The sequence below is a fragment of the Rhineura floridana genome, chromosome 14 (genome assembly GCF_030035675.1).
Source record: "Rhineura floridana isolate rRhiFlo1 chromosome 14, rRhiFlo1.hap2, whole genome shotgun sequence".
Taxonomy (NCBI): domain Eukaryota; kingdom Metazoa; phylum Chordata; class Lepidosauria; order Squamata; family Rhineuridae; genus Rhineura; species Rhineura floridana.
In genome coordinates this window covers 9,703,940-9,725,210 of record NC_084493.1, presented here as the reverse complement: position 1 = coordinate 9,725,210, position 21,271 = coordinate 9,703,940, and the positions used below count along the sequence as shown (strand labels likewise).

General features: G+C 43.5%; 1 protein-coding gene across 6 annotated transcripts in view; it reads right to left on the bottom strand.

Annotated features, from left to right (window-relative positions):
* The window catches only part of AP4E1 (adaptor related protein complex 4 subunit epsilon 1), a 34,923-nt gene extending 17,752 nt beyond the window's left edge, over positions 1 to 17,171 (bottom strand). The window contains exons 1-12 of one of the 6 annotated variants that reach the window (XM_061595114.1): positions 16,783 to 17,171; positions 14,913 to 14,984; positions 14,002 to 14,125; positions 12,456 to 12,529; positions 8,825 to 8,946; positions 8,256 to 8,415; positions 7,041 to 7,207; positions 4,693 to 4,766; positions 2,922 to 3,044; positions 2,722 to 2,831; positions 1,085 to 1,224; positions 9 to 121 (exon numbers count right to left, since the gene is read on the bottom strand). In XM_061595114.1, coding sequence (XP_061451098.1) covers positions 9 to 121; positions 1,085 to 1,224; positions 2,722 to 2,831; positions 2,922 to 3,044; positions 4,693 to 4,766; positions 7,041 to 7,207; positions 8,256 to 8,415; positions 8,825 to 8,946; positions 12,456 to 12,529; positions 14,002 to 14,125; positions 14,913 to 14,984; positions 16,783 to 16,956 — 1,453 coding nt within the window. In that variant the 5' untranslated portion in view covers positions 16,957 to 17,171. Of the gene's footprint in view, positions 1 to 8; positions 122 to 1,084; positions 1,225 to 2,721; positions 2,832 to 2,921; positions 3,045 to 4,692; positions 4,767 to 7,040; positions 7,208 to 8,255; positions 8,416 to 8,824; positions 8,947 to 10,896; positions 11,051 to 12,429; positions 12,547 to 13,403; positions 13,529 to 14,001; positions 14,126 to 14,912; positions 14,985 to 16,335; positions 16,639 to 16,782 lie in introns of those variants that run through there. The other 5 variants (XM_061595115.1, XM_061595116.1, XM_061595117.1 and 2 more) reach the window with 5 other exon arrangements.
* Positions 17,172 to 21,271: the final 4,100 nt, after the last annotated feature.

Genomic DNA, 21,271 nt, shown 5'->3' with positions numbered 1-21,271 from the left:
ACTCTCACCTTCAGCGAGGAGTTGCAAGAAGCTATTTGGGATGTCAGAGTGCATTTTTTCTCCTCCTATGGAAAATACTGCATTCATAGTCTGGATGAACCATTCATTGTCAGGTGCATATGTGCCAGGAACATTAAGGAAATATACACTGCAGCATCAACACACTGTAAACTATCCTCTTGCAGGTTCAAGCAATCCATCCCAACGTTATTTATTATTTGTTTATTTATTAAATCTGTATCCTGCCCCTCATCCCAGGGCAGCAAACAACAGTGGGGAAAAAAACTAAAAAACACTAGAAATCAAAGAACTTTCAAAATGCAGCTACTTGCATGAGCTTCTATGTGTACTGACAGTAAGGATTTAGGATCTGATAAGCATCTGGCCCACGGAGCCAAAAAGGTTATCCAACCCTGTAACAGAACGTACAACTTGGGCAATTAACACCAAGTTCATCATCCACAACATGCCTTTGATTGGTAAAGGTTAGATCTGCCCAGCTGCCTCCTTCTATAAAAAAATTCTTTAGCAAAATAGGAGCCCAGGGCAGCAAACAAAAGCACTAAAGACGCTTTAAAACATCATAAAAACAGGCTTTAAAATGTATAAAACAAAACATCTTTAAAAACATTTTAAAAGCTTTAAAAATATCTTTTAAAAAAGTTTATAAACATTTTTTTTTTAAAAAAAGGTTTAAAAAAATATTAAAAAGCAATTCCAACACAGACGAAGACTGGGTCTGAATGGCAGCTAACAGGGGATGCTGCAAACTACAGTGTGACGAGGGAGTGGGTGGAGAGGGGGAGAGCGAGGGAGGGAGGGAGGGGAAGGGAGGGAGGGAGAGGAAGGGAGGGAGAGTTACCAATTTTTTTAAAAATGTCTAGTTCTTCTGGTGCATGTTTTATAAAGAGCCCAACAGAATGCACTTCAATATCTGTACTGCAAATCTAATGTGCTTCAAAACTAGATACAGTTCTCTGCACTGTATTCTTGAAGCCTACAAATGCACATTAAGCACTGAGATCACAGACAATAAACTCCGATGTAGCCATTCCAGAGCTGTTGAAACCAAGTAAAAGGATATTTTTCAGCTAGCTCTGCTATTTTGCCAACTACGTCGATGATGGTATACTCGTCCTTACTCTGAGTTAAGTAGTCGAGCATCTTCTGAACAATGACAGTGACATTCTGTCCATTGGTGATTCTATAGAGAAGTTCCAATGTCTGAAGGAGAAAACAAGAGAGTTAATCAATGTTTAATCATCCCCAAATAGAAAACATAATAAGGAACGGGCTGCATGGTTGTGAATATGATAAAAGCCATGCTCTAAACCAACAAGTATCATGCATCTTAACAGCTCTGGCACTTTTAAGAACAAGTTACACAAACCATAAAGGAAAAGTATAAAGATCAAGTTCTGCATGAAGCATCTGACAAACAACATTAGGAATGTTAGAGAGTTGCAGTTGAGGAAGCACAAAGAAGTCTAAGCATAATGAAAAATGCATCATCATCATCAAGAGAACTTCAGAATCTAGGCTTTTATGGGAAAACACTGCTGAGCAATTTGCACACTTCGAAACGGCATGAGTTGTCTCTGTGCAATCTATATGGAATATTAGATTGTAGTAAAACTCCCCAGTCCAGAAACCTGCCTGCGCCCCAGTCCACAAGGGTTGCTGCTTCTTGTCAGCTAAAAACACAATCCATGCCTACAATTTAATTTTTATTTTGCATGCATGGATTGGGTACTTCTACTGAAATGTGAGTAGATTTGCCAGGTGCTCATTCTCTGCACTTTCCAGAAACAATTAAAGACATTTTTGTTCCGAAAAGCCTCCTCAGCTGGATGAATGGGTCTCTGCCACAGGTGTCCTTTGTGTACTATTGTTTAAAATTCATATTCTGTTGGGTTTTACGCAATAGTGTAATGGCAAATTCAGAAGTGCCGGGGCCCTTCATCATAGTCACAGCCACAGCCCTCCCTCTTTTTTTGCTATTGGGTTGAGAATGAGATCCTTGTTAGTGCCTTCTCCCACCACAAGAGACATCCCTAGGAGCCAATACGCATGAAAGAGGAGAGTGTGAGCTATTGAAAAGAGTCTTCTCAGTGGCTGACTCACCTCCTTTCACTCTGATTGGCTCCAATCAGCAGGAAACGACAAGGAAGCAAGTTAGAAGACCCTTCTCAGTGGCTATCACACTCCCCTTTCTTGCTGAGTGGCTCATAGGATGCTGGAGACATAGGGACCCTGCTCCCAAAAAAGTAAGGGGTCTAAGACCCCCTGAGACCCTGGACGACTACACGACTATGCTGTTTGTAATTTTTTAGTTTTTCTTATTATATTTTGTATATCGCCTTGAGAAAAATATGTGGAAGGAGAAGATATAGTGGTAGTAAATCAGACAGGCACGCTCCCCCATACAAATTTACAATTACTAGATCCAGGTGTGTGCCTTGCTATATTGCTACAAGGTCAGCCTATAAAGAGCATTTATTATTTCACCCAGTATCTTTGTGTCAAAGGCTAAAGTGGGATAACAACTTTTGTTTAAAAACAATTAAAATATACATTATCTCTCACAAACATTGGAGGCTGTATTTCTAAATGTACAATACTGGCATAAGCCCCATTAGCGGGACACAATTAAAAAAGGAGAATACCTATTTGAAATGTATTACTAGAGATTATGGGGGGGGGGTTTAAAATTCAACATACCTCTCTTTTCATAATGGGATCAGGATGATCAAGGCACTCAATGATTGTCATTTGGTGCTGCAGTGCCAGGGTGGGATCCTGCTGGACAACATATGTTAGGGCCTTTAATCCTAGAAAGAAAAGTTACTGCGAAGTATATGAGCTGAAAACAAGGGCACTCAGCACCAAATGCATTGGGCTGTGATGATCAGAGAACTTACCCAAATATTTCAAATTAATCTTAGGCGACAGAACAAATTTTCCAATGCATTTGGCAGCCTTCTCCAGCAGATCAGATTTAGGGTAAACGGTGTAAATTGTCTGGACGCATTCAAACAAGATTGCTGCAGGAAGACAAAGAGATCACAGCAAGTTGTGTTGGTAGAAAGTGACATATGAATACGAAACAAATCCCACTACTCTGTAGCAGCATCAGAACGCTGGTGTTGTAGGAAAGCAAGGAAGTTAGCGCCATTGTTAAAAACACTCCTGAGCACAGATATTTTTGTACTTTTAGCATTCTGTGTTCCATTTACACTAGATGCACTTAAAGCAGAGGACAACTCTTTCAACAGTGCATTTCTTTCATTCTGAAACATCTTCACTGACTTCCACACTGTATATGGACACCTTTAAAACAGGGCTGTGGAGTCGGAGTCGTGGAGTCGGAAGCAATTTTGGGTGGAGTCGGTAGAAATGTACCGACTCCGACTTCAAAATAAATTTTGATTGACAAATTTTTTAAAATATAAATTCAAAATGTCAAAGAAGCTTCCCATGAAGTCAGCTGTAGTTGAGTATTTCACCATAACTGAAGATGGAAAACATTTTGTGTGTCAGTGTATGACACAGGACCCAGATGAAGACAAATGCTGTGATGCCAAGATCAGCGCATATTCAGGCAGCGATAAAAATGCTCCTATGAGAGCTTCCAATTTAAAAAGACATTTACAGCCCTTTCCAGGGCTGTGGAGTTGGAAGCAATTTTGGGTGGAGTCGGAGTCGGAGAGTAGAAAAATAGAGGAGTCGGAGTCGAAGGTTTGGCGTACCGACTCCACAGCCCTGCTTTAAAAGACTGTCTTAACCCATGATGTAAGATCTTCAGAGGTTCTTCTCCAAGTGACCCTGCTTACTGATGTTAAGTGGGTAATAAGTGCCTAGAAGGTCCACTTACAGAATGATCACCCCTGGCAGGCTCACCTATTCTTTTTGCTGCCAGCTGAAGATCTCTCCCCACCCCACCCTGGCCAGGACTTTTTACGTTTAAGTTTCCATTTAAGCTGTCAGTCGTCATCCAGTTCACACTGTGGCAATAAACCTGTTACTGGAGTGTACCATTTTAGACTGCAGGTGGGGGCTCAAATTACTGAATATTCCTCCATACAAAAGAATTTCTTCTATACAAAAAAAGCGAATGACAAGTAAGCGTCTAGGCTGGAACCCTTCTCCCAACATATCTTCTATACCCTGGTAATTTTTCTATATGGAGAGGCATTCAGTCAGTCCTGAGAGTTCCCATCTGCAGTAGCATAGCCAAAAGACAGGTTTACCATCTCAGTGACAACTAGGACTCTTAGTGGAGTGTTTTAGCGAAGGATATTTTAGCACACATTTGCTGGAAGCTTTTTTGGGACCAGGGTATATTATACAAAGTAGCTCAAATTCGCCACCTCATTATTAAATAGGACTTTAATCTGTAATCTACAGAGTTGTATGAATGGGAAGGAAGCAGTATGTGTTTGAGGAGTTTTATTTATTGAATTTGAATGCAGTCAATTCCCCCAGCAGAAGAAGCAAACAGCTTTTACATTTAAAACTTGCTTGCTTATTCAGCCAGATCATCAGCTGTACTAAAAATCTTCACCTGCATATACCTTTCTCACCCATTCATGTTGTGACCCTTCAGGATTATAACTTAAAAGAGAATACAATTTTAACATAGCCAGTACTTTGCATTTTCTCCTTAAGTTTACAAAATATACTCTCACCTACCGTATGTAATGTTATGGTTTATCTCCGCTCTCCTTAAAGATTCATCCAAAACATCATACATTAACTCACTGGTCCTGCAACAAAATGAAAAAGCATTCAAGAACATGCTTTTTTAGAAGAAGAAGAAGAAGAATTTGTTTCAGTTTTAAGATCTGAGTGCTCCCCAACTTTTCATGTAGTCCAACAACCCATTATAAGATTTTAAGGGGTGCCTTCATATTACAACTATGATTTATCATGCTAGTCATTTCAATTGAGAATTACTAGGAACAAATGAGATCAGGATCCTATGTGCAAAATGTATTGCAAGTAACAAAACCTGCCCAAGAGAGTTTATGGTCCAAATTGGGAGTAGGGGGGGGCTGATCCTGTCAATCACCTGCTGTCATAATTACATCAGCTGATGCAAAGTAAAATCATTCCTTTATGGGCACAGCTTGAGCTGCGGCTATAGAGAAAGATTCTTTGCATCACCACATCCAGTGGTGAACAGGAGTATTTGTGCGTACAGCAAGCCCTGCAGAGAAAGAGTCCTGCTTGTCAAGGAACAACTGGGAGCACACTTTTAAGGCTCCTGATTGCTCCTTTGCAACTGTGTGTCAAACACATACAGTACGTGCAGGCTAAGCACACAGCCCTAGAAAGAATCCAAAGCACAGCAAATCAAAATTTGTGTTTAAGGAAGTTTTAGAAGCCACACAGAGTTCATATTCTGAAGCATTCTTGAGGAGAGGGAGGGTTACTATATTTGGCATTAGCAGCCACAGATATTTCAGCAAGAATGTCTCCGGCAAAAACACCAATGAATTAAAGGAGAGAAGCACAGAGGTCTCTCACTGGAGACTATGCAAAATATTCTTTGATTTACAACACAAAATGCCCCGTATAGTAGTGTCGTGGCAAATTCAGAAGTGCAGGGGCCCTTCATCATAGTCACACCCCTCCCCCTTTTTTGATGAATGAGATCCTTGTTAATGCCTTCTCCTAAAACAACCAATGTCCCTAGGAGCCAATAAGCATGAAAGGGGATACTATTAGCTACTGAAAAGAGTCTTCTCAGTGGCTGACTCACCTCCTTTCACTCTGATTGGCTCCAATCACCAAGAATGGACCAGGAAGCATGTCAGAAGACTCTTCTCAGTGACTAACCCACTCCCCTTTCACACTGATTGGCTCGTAGGATGCTGGAGACATAGGGACTGTGCTGGGATCCCACTCCCAAAAAAGTAAAGGGTCTAAGACACACACACCCCAAGACCCTGGACAACTACACCCTGGCCCCGTATGTCCCAAGCCAATCACTGGGGGAGCACTATTAGTGGCCCCCACAGTCCAGAAGCACAACTCATGTCGACAAGGTGACATGCTGTCAGGAAAGTGGCCCCAACTCTATGGAACTCCCTCCCAGCGGAAACCAGGCAGGCACCATTCCTGCAAAAGTTTCAGACTTCAGATTAAAATGGTTTTATTTCAAGATGCCTTTGCATCGTGAATGTTGCTTTAATGTTATTTTCTGATATTTTAAGTCTACGTTTTAAAATTTTCTGTGGAGCATTTTTTGTTTATTTGTAAGCCACTTTGAGATGCATGTGAAATTGTTTATTTTATAAACAAATAATAAAAAATCCATGTACATTCCTGCAATGGAGACCTCAAGTAAAGGCTCAAAACACCTCACACCTAATTAGTAAGATTCAGGACAGACAAATGTATTTCTTCACACACCACAAGAAGTAGTGACAGCCACCAACATGCATGGCTTTAAGAAAGAATTAGGCCAATTCGCGGAGGATAAGGCTATCAATGGCTACTGGCCACAATGGCTATGTTCTACCCTGCTGCCTGAGGCAATACGCTTCTAAATGCTGGGAATCACACGCTGTTGTGCTTAGGTCCTGCTTTCGGGCTTCCCATGGGCATCTGGTAAGCCACTGTGAAAACAGGATGCTGTACTAGATGGGCTATTGGCCTAATCCAGCAGGCTCTTCTAATGTTCATGGGAAAGGGGAAGACTGATAGCCTTGCAAATAAGAAATTTCTTTTATGACGATAAAAAAAACCTGTCACTCATCCACAGGCAGTAGCTTCATTCAACAACCAGAACTACATTCCAGAAGCACTGTTTGCCCTGTTCCCCCACATCCTGACTGGCAGAAAAACTGAGAGACTAGCTAAGAAATGAGAGCAATCCAACAGAAAAGAACTGGCCATGTCAACTGTTGAGGAACGGAGGGCAGAGCTGCTCCATGGAAATGTTTTTGGGCTTTTGTGTCATGGGAACACAGTAAGAGGCTCAGGAAGCCAAAGCAAGCTGTCAAGAAGTTTAAGCAAAGAAGGGAACGTTTTACCTTGGGTCGTCTTTTCCAAGCAACCCCAATATTCTTAATAGCTGGATTTGTAGCCAAGGAGCAGGCACACTGTGATAATTGAAGTCTACAGGGAGTTTTCCTCCCACCACCTGCTTCAGAATAGCGACGAAGCTGCCTGTCAAGTCTTTGTATCCAGAGGAGTTTTCCTAGACAAAGGAGCAAAACACGCAATTAAGACACAGGCCTACGTAAACACAGAAACAAAAGCTATGTTTCAATGCCTCATTGGTAGGGATGAGATTCGGTTCCATTTCTCAGTTTGTCGAATGGGCTGCCAGCTCCTATTCACTACAAATTGTTATTCCACTAGTTATCGCAATTCCCGGTTCTCCCTTTTTTGTTGTTATTTTTTCTGAAAAATTACGTAATTTTCTCTGTTATTCCTTATGCTGCTGTATATTTATATAATGTATACAGTAGCAGCAGATTACAAAAATAATTACGTAAATAATTACATGGTTCTCACTGCGGTTTTTTTAAAATTGCAGCATTACTAACAGCCGCAAACACAGGCAAAGAGTGGGAGCCTCTTCGACGATGAGATGAACTTGCAGTTTATGCCAGAACTCAATATCAAATCCAATTTTGCGAATATTCCAAACCACCCCTACTCATTGGTCACTTCTGACCTACTCACGTATTCTCCCTAGCTTTCAAACTCAAAATCAAACACAGCTGAGCAGAAAATGCACAAACGAAACTTAGTATACCCATCAGAAGGTCCCAGGTTCAATCCCCCGCATCTCAGGTAGGGAGAGATCCCTGCTTGAAATCCCAGATAGCCACTGCCAGCTGGTGCACACAAAATGTAAAGGTACTGCCTTCAAGTCGATTCTGACGCATGGTGACCCTATGAATAGGGTTTTCATGAGGCTGAGAGGCAGTGACTGGCCCAAGGTCACCCAGCGAGCTTCACGGCTATGTGGAGATTCGAACCCTGGTCTCCCAGGCCATAGTCCAACACCTTAACCACTACACCACACTGGCTCTCACACAATACTGGCTCCATATAAGCAGCTTCCTATATTCTATAATGATGCGTCAGAAACACACAAGAGTGGCCTGCAGAGGCAGAAATGCTGCACTGTTAACGCACTCGTTCAGATTTCCATTCTTTTTGTCACTTCGCTGAAGACAAGCCCAGGTCACATGGTCACCCTGCGTTTGTTTGCTTTTTGTTTCTAAGATTCTCACCGTCACCATTTGGAGATAGATGTGCAACGAGGCAGCCATCACTCCCACGTCCCTGTCGCAAAGCGCTTTCCGAAACTTGTCATGGATGTGCTGGACTTGGTTGGGAGCGATCAGGTAGAACTTGTACAGAGCCTGGACTGCTTTTCTTCTAATAATTTCCCTATAAGAAAGAATTTACTGCAACTTGTTGGAGCCGAACTATACCGTTCTTATACCCAACTATATCTTGGGCTCCATGTTTATGTCACAGCTTTTGAAACTCAAGTCTCCTAAGAGAATAAAATAATAGTAATAATAATGATAGAATTTATACACTGCCTTTCATTTCAAGAAAAAATACCAAGGCGTTCACAGATAAAAGGCAACAGCAAAATAAAAGGACTATAACCAACCATAAAAATGCCAGTAATTACAATAGTTTAAAACAACTGCATTAAAAAACCCGTAATTAAAATATATAGCAAACAAACCCATTAAAACAACATAATAAAAACGCTTGTCTAAACAAATGCGCCTTCAAGAGCTGGCAGTAATATCGTTGTTATTAAAAGAATTGTTTACAAGCGTACTTTGAATGCTGAAGCTTGTCTTCTATCAGAGGAAGGACAGCTGGAATCATTTCCCTTGGGAAGATCTGGCTTGCAACAGTAAGTGCCATACACACTTCGAGGAGGTTAGTGCTCTGCAAATCCTGCAAGAGACGTGAAAACAAAGCTGGTGATTTCCCCCACCCTTGGGTTAAGTCTGTTTAACAGATCTCTCTTAAAGGTTCTTTCAAACGTTTTTACATTTTTACTTATGCAAGTCAAAACTATGCTAGGCCTCAAATATTTAGGGGGTTCCCAGGTTTGAATCCAGGGTACATGGTCAGACTACAAAAGGCCAGGAGTGACTCCCAGGCTGAGGTACGGGTAAAGCCAATCAGGAGGACCGATGCATGGGCCAACGTCATGCCTTTTGCATGGGCCAAATAGCATTTTTGGCTCACGCCATCCCCAGCAACCCATGTGGCCAATCCCCCTTCACTGCTGATTTGGGGGCACACTCAGGATCGGAAGAGATATAGAATTCAGTTAAGTCCACTCCTCCCCTACCCGGCCCACATCCTCCCTGCCCCTGGTTCCGTCCCATGTTGGCTATTGTGACATTACATCCACACAGTGATGCTGTTGTATTTCATGCAGAAATGGCATTGGGGGGTGTGGGAATATCCTATGGCCCCATAGCTGGTGGATCAAGAGAAGGGCCTTGGCTCAGTGGTGGAGCATCTTGAAAGCGTGCATAGGATTACAGCCTTGAACCGCTAATGTCATTCTTTTTTAAAAGAGCAACTTCTAAAAAGAAAAGAAAAGAAACCACTCTCCATAAAAAGAGCACAAATTGGCATTAAAGTTCCTAGTCCTTCTAGTCCTTGTTTAGGAAAAACAGTTTCTATCAACTTCTGAATGAAGAACAAAGGCCACTGTGACATGAAGGGGAAGGACCATGGCCCAGTGGCAGAGCACCTGCTTTGCATGCAGAAGGTCCCAGGTTGAGCCAGGCAGGGCTGGAAGAGACTCCCTATCTGAAACCCTGGAGAGATGCTGCCAGTCAGTGTAGACAGTACTCAGCTAGATGGACCAATGGTCTGACATGGTATAAGGCAGCTTCCTATGTGCCTATAGGACTGGTTCCTGAAGGTGCAATTTCAAGCAAAAGAGCAGTGTAGCTTGAAAAGGGAACAGAAGAAAGGTAAGTCCCCTCCTATGAGGATTCAGCCATCAAGTCAGCTGTCTGAGGGAAGAACAGTGTGGCAGAAGCTGCCCTGTCCTCCTGGCCTGGAGACTCACTGCTCTCTTCCTGGATCTGATCTGGCGGAGGGGGAAGGAAGGAGATAGAAGGAGGCTTCTTGGGGTTGCAGAATCTGCTCTTTGTCAAGGGCAAAGTAGCCAGAACCGCCACTGAGTTGCTGCTTCTCTAGACAGCCAGAATCTGCATAGACAGGACTATGCCACTGTTTGATGACAACTGTCACTTGAAGAATCTGTGCTGGAGCTTGCTTCTCCTTCCTCCTTGCCATTCCTTTTTCCTCGTGTGTCATGACTTTTTAGATGATGAGCCGGGGCGGGGACTGCCTTAGCACGGATTTTTGTAAGCCACCCCGAGAGTCTTTTTTGGCCAAAGGGTGAAATAGCACAGGAGAAAGGTTATCTCCGTTGTCTTTCTCTTCAAACAGCAGCCTCAACAGCTGCATTGCACAAAAAAAAAAAAGGCCCCACACAGACAGAAAACCACTTTAAGATGATGAACAAAGAAGTTCATAGCAACTCACATAAAGTACACAAAAGCTTCCACATGAAGTGAAGCTTAAGGGCTTTTGATGTGTTTTGAAATGTGTTAGTCTTATGTATAAAAAGTAGTGGAAAGAAGTATTTTCCCTATTCCCATATAAATGACATCAAAACAATAAGTGTAAATCCATGTTTCTCAGAACCTCAATTACACAGTTTTATTTATTTATTTATTTATTATTTGATTTATATCCCACCCTTCCTCCCAACAGGGATATCAATATACTTGTTTCGCTTATCCTGCATTCGTTTGTTACCGTCTCCAACATGTAAAAACGATGTTTGCGTTCCCATAAAAAAAAAATCCTCACTTTCTCTGGGCTTTTGTAGCATTTCATTTCATGGAAGAGCTTTTTCCATTCTCATAAGCAACCTGGGCTCCTTCTGGGAGGAAGGGCAGGATACAGTCAACATGATGAAATGGAAATGCACTGCTTTCAAGTCGATCCCGACTTATGGGCGACCCTATGAATAGGAATTCATGGTAAGCGGTATTCAGAGGGGGTTTACCATCGCCTCCCTCTGAGGCTAGTCCTCCCCAGCTGGCTAGGGCCTGCTCAGCTTGCCACAGCTGCACAAGACAGCCCCTTCCTTGTCTGCAGCTGCCAGCTGGGGGGCAACTGGGCTCCTTGGGACTATGCAGCTTGCCCACAGCTACACAGGTGGCAGGGCACGTAACCCCTGAGCCACTCGCTGTGGGGGTGATCTTTAGCTGGCCCTTGACACCCAGGAGACATGAGCGGGGATTTGAACTGACAGACTCTGGACTCCCAGCCAGGCTCCGTGTATAAAATAACGCATGGCATGGAGGAAGTGGATAAAGCAACATTTTTCTCCCTCTCTCATAACACTAGAACTTGTGGCCATTCGACGAAGCTGAATGTTGGAAGATTCAGAACTGACCAAAAAAAAAGTACTTCTTCACATAGCACAGTTAAGCTACAGAATTCGCTCCCACAAGAAGCAGAGATGGCCAGCAACTTGGATGGCTTTAAAAGAGGACTAGACAAATTCATGGAGGAGAAGGCTATTAATGGCTACTAGCCATGATGGCTACGCTCTTCCTCCATGGTTGGAGGCAGCATGCGTCTGAATACCAGTTGCTAGAAATTGCAGGAGTCCTATGCTTAAGTCCTGCTTGCAGGGTTCCCACAGACATCCGGTTGGGCACTGTGAGTGCAGGATACTGGACTACATAGGCCACTGGCCTGATCCAGCAGGCTCTTTTGATTTTCTTAAATAAATACTTTACCCGCCCATAGATTATAAACCTGGAAGATTGAAGCTGGGGTGGAGGGAACTAATGTTTGCAAAAAATACAGTGAAGTAAGTTCACTGACCAGAAAAACGTGATCTTTAGGTAAGACAAATACCTCTTCTTTGTAAAGTGCAATGTGGTCTTCAGAAGAACCCAATATTTATCAACAGGAAGTTTAAGGCTCTGAAGGAGTCAGAAACCATTTCTTTTTTGTTTAACCATCACAAAAGAGCAATCAAAAGCAATACGCACGCACACACGTCTAACTACTACAAATTTACAGTGAGATCTTCACTGTCAAATAACCAGAGAAGAATGAAGCATAGAGGGGGGCACAGCCTATTTAATCGTCCAATGACAGTCCCCCTTGGGGCTCTCAGAAGGGGGTTGCAACAAGGATCTTTTGCTCCTTCAGAAAGGCGGAGCTGAAAAGGCCTACGCAGGAGGAGAAATATCCAAGCCCTTTGTGCTTTTGTTAATGTTGTAGCTGGTAAACAAGATTTTATTAATCAATACATAATATAATTGTAATTTACACTTTACATAAAAATTGAGAACTCAGGCCTGAGGCCAGTGTGACGTTTACCTCCAAACCTCCCACAAAACTGTTACCTTCACAACTGTATTCACAAGGAGAAGCAGTAGTTCATGGTTTTCATGAAGAAATAAAGAAACTGCCAAATAACCTAAAAGAAGGAAAAAACTAATCTATGTTATGCATTCCAGTGAATTGGTATTTATTCAGTTTTTATCCCACACTGGTTTACAAGCTCATAGGAGCTTTACAGCAGTTTTCCCAAATACGAAACACCTCTGTCCCCAAGGACGATCTAAAAATTTTTAAAGGATGTGAGAAATACAGGGATCAAAATAATTTTTTATAATAATAATTAAATAATGTTATAAACATAAAAAGTAATTACTCGTGCGGTTATGTGGAACCTCCAAGTTCAGAGGCAGTAAGCCACAATGCCAGGCGGGCAGTGAACAGAGCTAATCCATTAGAGCAAATGAAGCTGACAAATTTGCAAGCCTGATCATTTTTATGATAGTACAAAATGTTGAAACTGATGTCTTGCTTCAGCATTTTATACTATCATAAAAACTTTTGGTCCGACCCACGTGTCAAAGTTAGCCTGCGGGGGAGTTTGTTTGCCAGCTAGGTGGATGAGATTCATTAGCGGGCCAGGAAATGGTTAACATTTCTCTGCAGAAAGACATAGATCTGGCTACCCTTAAGGAGGAGATGGTCCACCCTTTGCATTTGAAGCATTTTAGTTTAGAGAAAAGGTGAGTAAAAAATTACATGACTGAAGCGTATAAAATTATGCACGGCACAGAGAAGTTTTTCTCCCTCTCTCATAACACTAGAACACATGGACATCCAATGAAGCTGAATGTTGGAAATAAGACAAAAAAAATACTTCTACACGCAGCACATAGTTAAACTATGGAATTTATTCCCATAGAGGCAGTGATGGCCACCAGCTTGGATGGCTTTAAAGAGGGATTGAACAAATATATGGAGGATAAGGGTATCAATGGCTATGGCCATACTACCTTGAACACGCCTGATCTTGTTTGATCTCGGAAGGTAAGCAGATCGGAGATCGCCTGGGAATACCGGGTGCCGTAAGAGGAAGGCAATGGTAAACCACCTCTGAATGCCTCTTACCATGAAAACCCTATGAATATATCCAAAAAGAGATTCATAGGGTCGCCATAAGTCGTAATCGACTTGAAGGCATGTAACAACAACAAAGGCTATCAAGGGCTACTAGCCATTATGCCTATGCTCTGCCCCCACAGTCAGAGAAAGCTTCGACATACCAGTTGCTGGAAAACACAGGAAGGAAGAGCTCTTTTGCACTCAGGTCCTGCTTGTGGGCTTTCCACAGGAATTTGGCTGATCACTATGAGAACAGGATCTGGAGTAGATGTTCTTAAGAAGCCCTCTGGATCTGGAGGTGTATGACAGCTACTGCCCAGTCTTCAAAATCTGCCAGGTCAGGCCCCATAATCCATAATTAAATCATGGATAGAAGAGGACCTATTATGGACCAACCTGTTTAATGTTTGCTTTCTCAAGATACTACCATGAGCTATATGTGTATTTTCTTGAGCAGCATACTGATGTGTAATGGTTTCAAATACTTACCAACTCTTTTCTCAAAAAGGTTTCCTTGTTGTGCTAACTTGATGGCATGGATATATCCAAAAGAAGCCTCATAACCCAGCATTTCACAATAGATCAGTCTCACCATACATTCCTTCATCAGCCTCTGAAATACAAGAAGTGAAACATCATACAAATTACCAAAAGAAAAAAGTAGGATTCTTAAGTGCTAGTTCTGCAAAGAGATGAAGACCACCAGTTATGGCAACTCTAATGAATCCCAACACATGATTAGCATACAGCACCAAAAAAAGTAACTTTGTTAAAATCTGAATATGACATGGTAACTATTATTCACAGATGGCAGAGGCTAAGAGCCACTTCTTTTGTCATGTTTCAGAAATCATGGGAGCGCTCTAACTATTCAGTCCTGTTCTGACTAAGGCTGTAATTCCATTAAGGTCCTGTAGCCTTTCTTCTTAAGCCTTTATTTGACATCACTATGAGTGCAATCCTTACCTTAAAGGTCCACCAGCTGAAGGGCTATACAGGCAGGCCCCGCTTATATGGCAGGTTCCGTTCTGGACCCCCGCCGTAAAGCGGAAATCGCCGTAAAGCAGAACCACATTGAGTATAATGGGGTGTGTCGCACAAAAATGCCGCAAAAATGCCGCAAAAGCGGCTTTAAAACGGGGAATGAAAGCCACGGCATTAGCGGAACGCCAGGAAGCAGAGTGCCGGGAAGCAGGGCCCTACTGTAGCAGGTGTAGGAAATCTTTGGCCCTCCCACTGTTGTTCAACTACAGTTCCCTCCAGCCCCAGCAACCAGGGGAAGTCTTAATACACCACTATAATAGATACACTAGACTAGAGGAACATCTCAGATACACCAGTGGCAAAACATCTGAAATGCTAGGACAGGGCAGAATCAGCTTTTTTCTTTGAGAACTTACCAGTGTTGTAGTGGGTGTAGAAACTGTTGCTTTTAAATTATTTAATTCCTGTTGGATTAATTTTTCTTCCTCCTAATAAAGAAATTTTTAAAAGCACTGTAAATGTTTACGATTTTAGTAGACATAAAACTAAAACATAAAAGACACTTTGTCACAAGTCAGTCAAAAATCATTCCCAAGTATTTTCTTGGCATCTAGATGATGTCTTTTACCCTATAGCACAACTACACTAGATTTCTACAATCAGCTAGACTTGACTTTAAAAAAAAAGTTGATCCCAGTGCAATACATTATTATTTTTTAAAAAATACACTATTATTACATATATAACAGGGGTGGGGAACCTCAGGCCTGGGGGCCAAATGCGCCCCTCCAGGCCTCTTTCTCTGGCCCTTAGCACTCTCCCAGGCCACACTTCCTGTCCTCAAACCACCCCCCTCCCTAGGCCTGCTTCACACCCCAAATATTTTTGCCTGCCTGGAATGCATCCTTAAATTCTAATAACGCCTCTCTCGTCTGGATGGAGGATACAGAAGGGAGTGAAAATGTGTCTAGTCTGTGTGTTACGTGTGCCTTCAAGTCAATTACGACTTATGGCAACCCTATGAATCAGCAACCTCCAATAGCATCTGTCATGAACCACCCTGTTCAGATCTTGTAAATTCAGGTCTGTGGCTTCCTTTATGGCATCAATCCATCTCTTGTTTGGCCTTCCTCTTTTTCTACTCTCTTCTGTTTTTCCCAGCATTATTGTCTTTTCTAGTGAATCATGTCTTCTCATTATACGTCCAAAGTTTGATAACCTCAGATTCATCATTTTAACTTCTAATGATAGTTCTGGTTTAATTTGTTCTAACAGCCAGTTATTGCTTTAATAAGCCAGGATGGATAAGGATCTAATGAGCAGGTGGGCAGGCGCATCACTACAAGCATCTGGTCCACATCATCAGGCCGCACTAACTGAAGTTGATCCCACAACACTGGGTTTGATGTTGCATTGGATACCTCAGCTAGAACTGCCATCATAGTAGCATCTAAATCACTGCAAGGCCCCTGGGCAGCTGCCCAGAATGGAATGGGGCCCTCAGCCTGAAAATGTTCCCCACCCATGATACATAAGATGCTGCTGCCAAAGACAAGCCCTTGACTCCCACTGAAGCCGATGCAGCTGAAAGAATGCCGGGTTTTGCTTGAATCATGGCCACACTTCATAGAACAAAAGAAACAAAGCAAGCAGTTTCATGATAGCACAAAATGCTGAAAGACACGCTTGCAACTTTGCACAGTTCATTCATCTCTTATCGGGCTTTTAAAAGATTTGCTTTCTGGGAGCAATTTTAACGGACAATGTTGTTTCTTCTAAGGCCCCAGACCTGCAGCCCTCCCAGTGCACTGCCTCTGATCAAAAGGAGTGACTCCTTACTGTCATAAGAAACCTGGGCTTCCCTCCTCAGCTTCCTCTTTATCCAGGGTCGGTTGCCCTTTCACCTTGAACGCTTTATTTGCACACACCCCACTCCCACTGTTACCCCCAACCATGCTTCATCCTTCGTGCATGCAGCCTGAGTGCATCGGCACATTCATTTTGAGGTCGTGCTGGTGGCTTGCTGGTCCTATGTGGTGAGGTAGACAGGGGGGAACTCTGTGCATGCCCAGAGGACCTTTTACTGCTGTACCTCGGGGCGAACGCAAACGCGCATTCTAGCCCCGTTTACTCAGAAGTCAATCCCGCAGGTTTCCAGTGGAGTTTGCTTCCAGGTAAGCACGCTTCAGATGGCCACACCTCGCGCTAGCCCCGCTTCAGGCCCCAGCGAGGCTCCCCGCCAGACCTTCCACGCCACAACGTCGCCCGCCCTCCAATTCGACCCACCCATACATGTTTGGAGGCGAGCGCGGTGATGCTCCGGATCAGCCCGCCAAGGCGCGAGGTGGCCGAGCCCCGGCCGGGTCTCCCGACTCCAGCGCTGCCAAGCACAGCCCCCGGCTCGTGCTGCCCCAACAAGCCGGGCAAGGCACTCAGCGTCCGCTCCACCACGTCGCTCATGCCCGGGACGCCGCCGCCGCCTCGGCTTCCCCGCGCTGTCGCATCCCGGAAGAGAAGGCCCAGGCCCTGCCCCAAAGGGAGCGAGCGGCTGCCAGCTTCCACCGCTGCTGCTGCCGCCGCCTCAGCGCTCACTTCCGGGCTGTCGGGCCGCCTCTGGGAGCGGAGAAGGCTTGAACGCTTGGTTCGAGGCCTAAACCTCGATTAGGCTTACTCTCGAGAAATGTAGGCCTTGCTGTGAGAGCAGGAAGGGAGAAAGGGGCCTGCCTGGGGTTAGTAGGCCTTGCGCCAGCGTCTGAAAGCGCAGAGGAGAGTGCCGAGAGCTCGAATAAACTGCCTGCAGCTTTGTGCTACTATTGCTTCTTTTCATTATTATGATCATCGAACTGTGTTTTCTTGTAATGTGATCTGTTTTTTAATATGTATTTTGTATCTTCCTTTTGTATCTGTTTAATTGTTCATTGCCTATGGCTCTGAACAATCAAGACTTCATCATCATCATCATCATTATTATTATTAAAATTCGCTTCTATTTCTTACCCGCCCTTCACCATAGGTCACAGGGCGGGTTACAGCAATTTAAAATATAATATTACATACAGTTTAAAATAAATTAGACTTGGCACCAGGGTTAGAAAACCCCAGTGATTTGAGCAGGATTTGTTGCTTCTGAGTCAACAAAGGAAGGTTGTTTATACTGAGTCAGATTTTTGGTATCTCTAGCTCAGTATTACCTACACTGACTGGCAGCACCTCTGCATGGTTTCTGGCAGGGAGTCTCTCCCAGCCCTGTCTGGAGATGCAAGGGATTGAACTTGGGACCTTCTGCATGCAAGGCAGAGTCTTTACCACTGAGCTATGGCCCTCTAGAGAAGGGCAGGTCTGGGGAAAAAATTAGGAAAACTCCTGGTTTTTCCCCCCATAGCCTGTTTTGTTTTTTGTTTTCTAAATTGGGGGTGAGTGTTCTTCCCAATTTTTTCCGAGCTATCACATCTCTAGGCCCTTCCTCTCTTGCACTGCCAGAGTGGCTTGCTTGTCTTGTTTTTTTAGCGTTTGTTCTGATTTGTTTGCACAAAATTTGCAGGGAGGTTAAAGAAGATGGACTATTTGTTGAGCATTCATTATGATTTGTTTGCAGGGAGGTTAGGTGACATTGCATCAAAGCAACTGATATCCCACAATGTCCAGTGCATCTTTCCTTGGGTTCTTCCAGACAAGCACATTATTGAGCATTCATCCTGACTCATTTGCGGGGAGGTTAGATGAGGTTAGGTCAAAGCAAGTGTTATTTCACAAGTTCACTTTGTAGTTGCTTTCTTTATTGTAAAAAAAAAAATTGATCCTTTGCAGAAAAGCCTCCCAATCAACTATAATTATGCCATATGAATTTACTAGTGTAGGAGTGAATCTCACCTAAAAATAGCAAGGGTCTGCTGTCCAGATGCTAACTGTTAGATGGACAACTTCAAGGCCCTACTTTCCTTTCTTATCTTTAAACCAGACTTGGACCAAAAAATCCAACTTGAAAAAATCGAACAATAAAACACTCAGTTTCAACTGAAATGTTGGAGGGTGTGGAAGGGTTGGCTAGAGTAACCCTTATATCAGGTACAGGGAACCAGGGCTACAGATGTTGGCTCAAACTCCCATCAGACCCCGGCAGCATGGCCAACGATCAGAGATTATAGGAGCTGGAGTCGAACCACAACTGGAGGGCCACAGGTTTCTCACCTCCACTTTGTTTCTGTGGCTGTAAAAATGCTAGGAGAACTTTTAAATGACCCAACCACATGGGGAGGTGGCTCAGGTCATTATTATTGTAATCTTGGTCATATTTGGGAATGAAAAAACAGTAACAGTGTATCATATCAATATTGCCGATAACTCTTCCTGAATAGATCCTGAGGAGCCAGAAGGTGGCACCAAAACACAACTTTTTAAATTACGACTTTAGGGTAGAGAAAGATGGTTTTTGAAAACTGCAGTTCCTCAGAACCTTACCAAGTTCCTCAAAAAGAAGAGAAGTCACTGTCTGGCAGCCTTCCCCAACAGCTTGCCCATCTCAACCGATTTCTTCTTCCAACTCGGTTGCAGGGGCTTGTTGCATATGTTTTAGGGGCACAGTTATTCAGCTTGGTGGGTCATTTTCTTTTTTTTATTAATGTATTTTATATTAAGAAAAGGAGGAAGAAAGACAGGGAAAGACACAAAGGGGAGGGCAGATATGTAATAAAAAGACATTTGAAATGCATACATGGGAGGTTGGGGTGAAAGATGAAGAGTGATGTTCTTGGACAGGGATGGAGAACCTGTGGCTGTCCAGATGTTACTGGACTCCAACTCCCATCATCCTTGACCATTGGTCATGCTGGTTGGGTCTAATGGGAACTGGAGCCCAACAGCATCTGGCAAGCCACCAGTTCCCCATCTCTTTTCTAGGGCACAGTGTCCTTTTAGTTTTGCCAAATGTCAACAAAGCTAAATTTCAAATGATTACACATGTCCCAACTGATGCCCATTTTAAATGTTTTCAAACACTGATGCGGGCACCCTGCTTCTGTCTGATTTGATAGGGATTTACTGGTTTCCCTGATGTCTGTTTAAAAAATCATGCCAAATGTATTGCCTTTACTGATTTCAAAGACCACTGCTGGGAAAGTTTGATGTTTACTGGCCGCTGGTTAAATTTACAACCATGCACTTCAACTAAATTTACCCAACAGCACACCAGTGGGACGCCACTAGTTTCTGAAATAATAGACTTTAAAAGCAGTGCTATCTTTTGTGTAAACATTACTTCCATGCCATCCGTGCAGAACTACAGTGAGAGGTCATTGTTAAAGCAGAATCATGACAAATAAAACAGCAAACGGCAACTGATTGCTCCTGGGCTAAAATCAGCCCACATGGATGATTGACCAGCAGCTGGCCCTCCATTTCTTGCTGTTGGATTTAGAGAAGTGTTCAGTGGTGGCTGATGCCCACTGAGACTGGTAGGGCGGAAGGCGTGGGGACCAATAGTAGTTGGAGCCAGTGACAGGCAGAGCCAACTAATTCTAGTTTTGTCCCCATCCTTCTCCCTGCCGAGTCAATGACAACACAGACTTAAGAAGGAGGAAGCTGACATGCAGTTTCATCCCCTGACATGGTTGTAAGAAAGAAGTCAGGCAGATGGCAGCAGACTGAGGTTGGTAGGTCACCTCTTCATTAGCCCTTATGGACCAGCCTCCAGTGGAGGTGTTTTAGCTCTAGGTAATCTCTCAGCTGGCTTTGGAAAAGGAAAGAAGATCTTCCAGAAACACAAAGGCTGGCCCCACATACATTTCTTGGGGTCTGTCATTCACTTCCAAGATAAAAGCATGCATGTGTGTGGCTTTCAGTTACAAGTACATCTGGAACAACGGGTGCATGGTATGGCAGGGAAATAACGACCTCTCTGCAATGTGCTTTGCTTTAAATTTGTTCCTCTGGGAAATCTGGTTGTCAGACACTGCAGCAGAAACTTGAAACTGTGCTAGTTTCTCTCCTTCCAGTACTCCAAAACTAGGATCCTGGTATGAGTCCAAAATGCGTCTGTAGGGATGTATGGGTGTGATTTGTTTCCCGATCATTCTCCTGGCTCCTCTGCTTGCTCTTCCATTTTAAGCCAGTCTCATATCTTTTACATTTTCCACATCATTTCCCAGCACAATGACTACGGCGAGCTATCTCACAAATACGTGAGGTGTCAGAAGCCTGAAAAGTGCAATCAAGGAAAGCAACAGAAACAAGGGAAACCATGGACTGAAGCAAAATGGATAGATCTGGAACTGAAGGGACAAGGTAGTAAAAAGGACGCAACAGATTCTTTCAGCAGATTCTGTCCATAGGGTACAGTTATGATAGCTATTTTGTGTGACTTAAGGATACATACATTTTCCCATGTGCCCTTCTTCAAATTGGCACAGTGGAGCAAGATGACACCACCCCCACCCTCTAAAGCAGGAGTGGGAAACTTTTTCAGCCTGAGGGCCATATTCTCTCATGAGCAACCGTCCGGGGGCCGCAGGCCAGAGGTGGATACAGCCAGTGGCAAAAGTGAATGGAGCCAGAGGCAAAAGTTGGGAGTGCAAAAGTCATAGGTTTTGACACACACACTTCTCCATCATCTAGGCAAGCAAGAGGCGTTAGCAAGGACATGTGTCAGCCAGGCAAAAGCGCTTGAAGAGTGTGTAAAGCAGGACCAAGGAGAATTGTTCCTTAGGGAGAATCCCAAGGCCACATACACATAGAGAGCCACATTCAGCCCTTGGGCCTGAGGTTCTCCATCCCTGTTCTA